Source organism: Dromiciops gliroides, chromosome 2 (genome assembly GCF_019393635.1).
Source record: "Dromiciops gliroides isolate mDroGli1 chromosome 2, mDroGli1.pri, whole genome shotgun sequence".
NCBI lineage: Eukaryota > Metazoa > Chordata > Mammalia > Microbiotheria > Microbiotheriidae > Dromiciops > Dromiciops gliroides.
The window spans coordinates 37,955,548-37,960,772 of NC_057862.1; the positions used below are offsets into that span (position 1 = coordinate 37,955,548).

The 5,225-nt window shown below is 43.4% G+C and overlaps 1 protein-coding gene across 1 annotated transcript; it reads left to right on the forward strand.

The window, feature by feature from the left end:
- The first annotated feature begins 4,498 nt into the window (after nt 1-4,498).
- LOC122738101 (cytochrome c oxidase subunit 6A1, mitochondrial-like) lies at nt 4,499-4,834 on the forward strand. The gene has a single exon (XM_043980163.1). It carries the CDS (start codon nt 4,499-4,501, stop codon nt 4,832-4,834), a length of 336 nt encoding a protein of 111 aa, XP_043836098.1.
- Nucleotides 4,835-5,225: the final 391 nt, after the last annotated feature.

The following is a 5,225-nucleotide window of genomic DNA, read 5'->3' on the forward strand; positions in this document are numbered from 1 at the left end:
TTGTATTTTCCAGGAGAATTTACCCCATGGGAGGACAGGGACTATTTCCATTTTATCTTTGTAGGCCCGGTCCTTCCACACTGCGGGAGCTTCTGTTATGTCATCCATGGCTCTGGGATCCCAAGCTCGGAGCAGCATATCCAGCTTGGAGGTCATTCCCTTTGGCTCACATTGCCCCCACCCACAGCCAATAGAGCTCGCACCTAAGGTCTCAAAGATATGGATTAAGGGGTTTCTCAGGGCTTGTATGAGCCACTTAAGTAACAAATGCAAATATTAGGTTCGGGAAGCTCTTTATTTTCCCCCACAGAAAAAGAACATAGTGCAGAGGACTCACCAGAGCCCATAAACAAAGATGAAATACACATAAGGGGACTGACAAAAGGCCATTAAGACACCAACAAAATTCTCCTGCTCTGTCAAGTCTCACTTTCCGCCAGAACCCTCAGACTTAGGGTGCCACCCAACTGGAATGGACCTGCCCCTGGGAGAGAAGTGTGCTGAGGGGCTGTGGCTGTCCGGCAGCGGACAGGCCTTCTTCCCCCTGGACCAGCACTGTCCGACTCATCCACAAAAAGAATATAAGGGAAGGACCTGGTCATTTGTTCCCACTTGTGCCTTCATCCTGCTATTCTTCCAGCTGCCAGGGGGAACCACTTCTCAGAAAGACTCAGGAAATCCCCTCCTCTTCAGAGAACATCACAAGCCTAGCTCCGGTACCAGGGGTTAGCTGAGGGGCTGCCCAAGCTATCTCCCTTCTCTGGCTGAAAGGAAAGTCTATGACCATATTGCCCAAAGTCTCCCTTCTTTACCTAAAGAGTTGTATTTTAGGACTCCTGAAAATGGAGTTATTGGAGAGGAGGAACACCCCGAAGAAACTGGGGTTCAGGGACTGACACTGTCCAGACCACCTGGGCCAGGACATCTGCCTCCGCCACAGGATGCTTAACATCTCTGGATCTGTTTCCTGACCTTTAATTGGAAGGGGTTAGACCTCTTTCTAGGTCTAAGCCTCTGCCTGACATTTGAGACCTTCCAAAGAGAAGCACAAGGGAAAAAGCTGTCTTCCGACCCAACTCTCATGTTAATCATAGCCCAGCACTCTTTTTAAATTTTTTTTTTTTTTGCGGGGCAATGAGGGTTAAGTGACTTGCCCAGGGTCACACAGCTAGTAAGTGCCAAGTGTCCGAGTTCAGATTTGAACTCAGGACCTCCTGAATCCAGGGCCAATGCTCTATCCACTGTGCCACCTAGCTGCCCCCCAGCACTCTTTTTTGTTGTTGTTCAGTCATTCAGTTTCTTCCAACTCTTCATGGCCTTATGGATTATCCATACCAAAGCTACTGGAATGGCTTGCCATTTCCTTCAGCAGTGGATTAAGAGAAACAGGGTAAAGTGACTTGGCCAGGATCATATAGCTACTCGAACTCAGGTCTTCCTGACTCCAGGCCCAGCACTCTATCCACTGTGCTACCTAGGTGCCTTGCCATATACTCTATACTGTAACTAAATTGGACAGCTCTCTGTCCCTACAACATATCCTGAGCTCTCCTGCCACAATACTTCTGTTGTTGTCTATGTCTAGAATACTCTCACTGACTATATGTGTATTATATATAGTATATGTATGTGTGTATATGTGTGTATGTAGATGCATATATGTGTCTATATGTGTTTGTGTATATATAGTACATAGATGTGTGTACAAAGATGTGTATGTAAATGCACATGTCTATATGTACCTACAGTACATGTATGTATATTTATATGTGTGCGTGCAGATGCACATGTGTGTCCATGTTTTAGCATGTCATGTACAGTGCATGTATGTGTGTGCATATGTACATATACAGTGTGTATACTACACAGATGTGTATGTGCATGTCTATGTAGCACATGTATGTGTATATATGTATAGATGCATGTGTGTTTGTATAGTACATGCATATGTGTATATGTGTATGTAAAGACACACATCCCTTAACCAGTTGATTTTCCTGCCAATTCTTTACCCTTTACATTTTCTACAGGAACTCTTGATATTATACCACTGCCTTAGCTGTGGACAGTTCTTGAGCCTGGAAAAACCACACTCAAGTGTGGTCTTTGACCTGTGCTCAGGATAGGATCATATATTTAGTGCTGAGGGGGCCTTCAAGGTCATCTCCTCCTGCTTCCTCATTTTACAAATGTAGAAACTGAGGCCCAGAGGGACTATGACTTTCCTAACGCCACGCAGTAGCAGAGATGGGATTCTAAGGCAGAGGTGGCAAGGACCTCCCATCTTGGGTCACGTAGGTAAGCATGAATGCTTCTACCACAAGGAATCCATTAACGGCTCTTAGGAAGAGAACCTGTCCCTACTGTATTTTCATAATGTCTCCAGAAAAAGGAGAAAAGGAAAAAAGAAAGAGAGCACAAGTCTTCATTACTTTATAGGTCCCTCCCAAACAATCAGTTCTCCCAAGAGTTGGAGCTAACAAATTCATCTTAAAGCTAGCCTTCATGAATAAAAACCATCCTCTGAAAGGAGTGAGGTGGTGGCTTTAAACCAACCCCTTTATTTTGGGGGTGACCCCAATCATTGACTTAATGTGTTGTCCCTCCAGCCAGGTGTCAAATGAGCATGTCCACCTTTTACAGGAGGAGTTCTTAACTTTTTTTGTGTAGTGAACCCCTTGGGTAGTCTGGTGATGCCTGCGGGCCCATTCTTAGAATAACGTGTGTTTCCTACATTCGTAGTTGAAGGAAATGTTAAATTTTAGCTAGAGGTTGTAAAAGGAAAGATGTAATTTTTCCCCAACTGTGAGAAATTACTAATAACCGATAATTTGGGGAGATTGAGAAACAGGTGCCGACCATCTTATCAAAATAAATTCTTTTGGGGCAACTTTGGTATGATAAAAGTCTTTAGTACATTCTCATGAGAAAAGGAACCCGCGGTAAAACCGATTCTGAGAGGGCTCAAACTGGATTTATGCTAAGCCCTGACTTGGTAAGTCCCTCCCCTGAGTCTCTAGGTTTAGGCTCATAATCTTCCCACAAGAGTTCTAACTAAATTCTCCTTGATATATTACCCCTTCCATCCACATACACCTTTACATGACCCATGATCAAAAATGGGGTGGAGATTTTAGGCATGGGAGAAGTTAATATTAATAAGTCTATTAAGCAAGCACAGTAGTGACTAGGGTTGAATTTTTACCTACTTTTACTAGAGCACTGGTGAGAGTCAGCTTAGACTGGTTTTTTGTTGTTTTTTTTTTTTTTTTTTGCAGGGCAATGGGGCTTAAGTGACTTGCCCAAGGTCACACAGCTAGTAAGTGTCAAGTGTCTGAGGTCAGATTTGAACTCAGGAACTCCTGAATCCAGGGCCGGTGCTTTATCCACTGTGCCACCTAGCCACCCCTTAGACTGGTTTTTATCAGTCCTCCCTATAGCCCTGAAAAACTTACTTTTCTTTAACTCTTGAGTTGACCTAGTTTACTAGATAAATATTGCCTTGCTGTTCCTTATATGGACATGATTTTCTCTAACTGAGAGGAGTCCATTACTTTAATAGGTTGTTACTGTATCTCAGAGATGATCCCCCTTTTCTAAATTCCTCATTTTAAAAAGTCCCTTTTTCCTGGAAGATATTACTGATAATGAGACTGTATTAACTCTCCTCATCTTGGTCAGACCCCACCTAACTTTGCAAGGAATTTAGTGTAGAGTGGGGAAGCCCATTGTGTTCTATTTAAGCTTGGGTGGGAGACAGATCCTTTTGTCTACATAGCCCAAGGCTGGGAGTGGTCAGATATAGCTGGGTGTGGTCTGTGGGTCACTTTCAGTCCCACTGATCACCTCCAGTTTGAAAGGTAAACTGTGAGCCCCACCACCATAATTGCCTTTGGTCTAAGAGAGACAAATGACCATCCTTTTATTAATAACCTACTGATCTTATTAATAAAGTGATTAAATTACCCAGAAACTATGTTTCTCCATTTATTAATCATCACACAACCAAGTTAATGGACCCTCTGGGGGCATTCATGAACCCCAGATTAAGATCTTCTATAGGGAAATGGTTTCTCAAATCACATCAAGTTAATTGGAGAAACTTCAGTGATCACCCATTACACCCAAAGTCCCAAAGGCTGTTCCCAGTGAACTCACTCACCAACTTGACAAGAGAACTAATTTCTCTTGATCAGCCCCCTACAAATGAACAGAAGTAAACTTATGTTCACACTTTCTGTGAGCCTATGTTCTAAGGTTCCACCGAGCTCCAACATTCTAACCTTCTATGACCTCATGTTTTAAGTTCTTTCCAGCCCAAACATTCTATGTTATTTATTCCAAGGTCCCTTTCAGATCTCCAACACTGAATTTATGGAATGAGGCAGGAACTTACATTTCTACCCAGTGGAGAGAATTCCTAAGCATGGTCTCCACTGTTTAGTTCTCTCAGTGCCAATTTAAATCCTCCCACAAGCTTTTGGACAGTTGTTAGAACATGGCAGTAACAAGAGGCAGGCGAGTGCTGAAATTCCTGGGCCAGGGCCAGGCTCTATCAGAAAGGACCATCTCAAGAGGCTTTTCAATGGAAGGCAGTGAGGAGGGCTCAGCCCACATGTGGAAGATGCTCACTTGCTATGTTGCACTACCCAGTGTGGTGGTCAGTATGCTGAACTGCTACATGAAATCGAAGAATCACCAGAAGAAACCCAAGTTCATCCCCTACAGCCACCTCCGAATCCGGACTAAGCCCTTCCCCTGGGGAGATGGTAACCACACTCTTTTTCATAACCGCCAAGTCAATCCTCTGCCAACCGGTTATGAAGATGATTAAGGAAAACCTCAAACACTCACTTTACTACTGGGTGGGACCCACGGCAGATTAGACCACTTACACCATCATTTTCTCTGTGCCCATCCAACTATGAGTTCATTTCCCTTCCTAATATCAAGCAATGAAAAAATAATGCTGAGCTTCTATCGTCATGCTTGTTATAGGAATGGCATGAATAAATAATTCTTACCATAGACTATGGCGAAGTGTTGAATTAAGTCACAATGAAATGTTCAGGAAATTCACACCGATATCGTCTTTTCTGAGCATTGGCGTGCCCTATTTAGTGTACTAGGATGTAGTTTATCATACCGAGAGAGCATTACCAATCACTCATAGCATACATGCAGTCAGTGGTCAATCTTTTCTCCTTGTGCCAGGTTACTCTTTA

Excerpts from the sequence above, each read along its gene's own strand:
- LOC122738101 (XM_043980163.1), top strand. The coding sequence starts at position 4,499 with ATGGCAGTAACAAGAGGCAGGCGAGTGCTGAAATTCCTGGGCCAGGGC.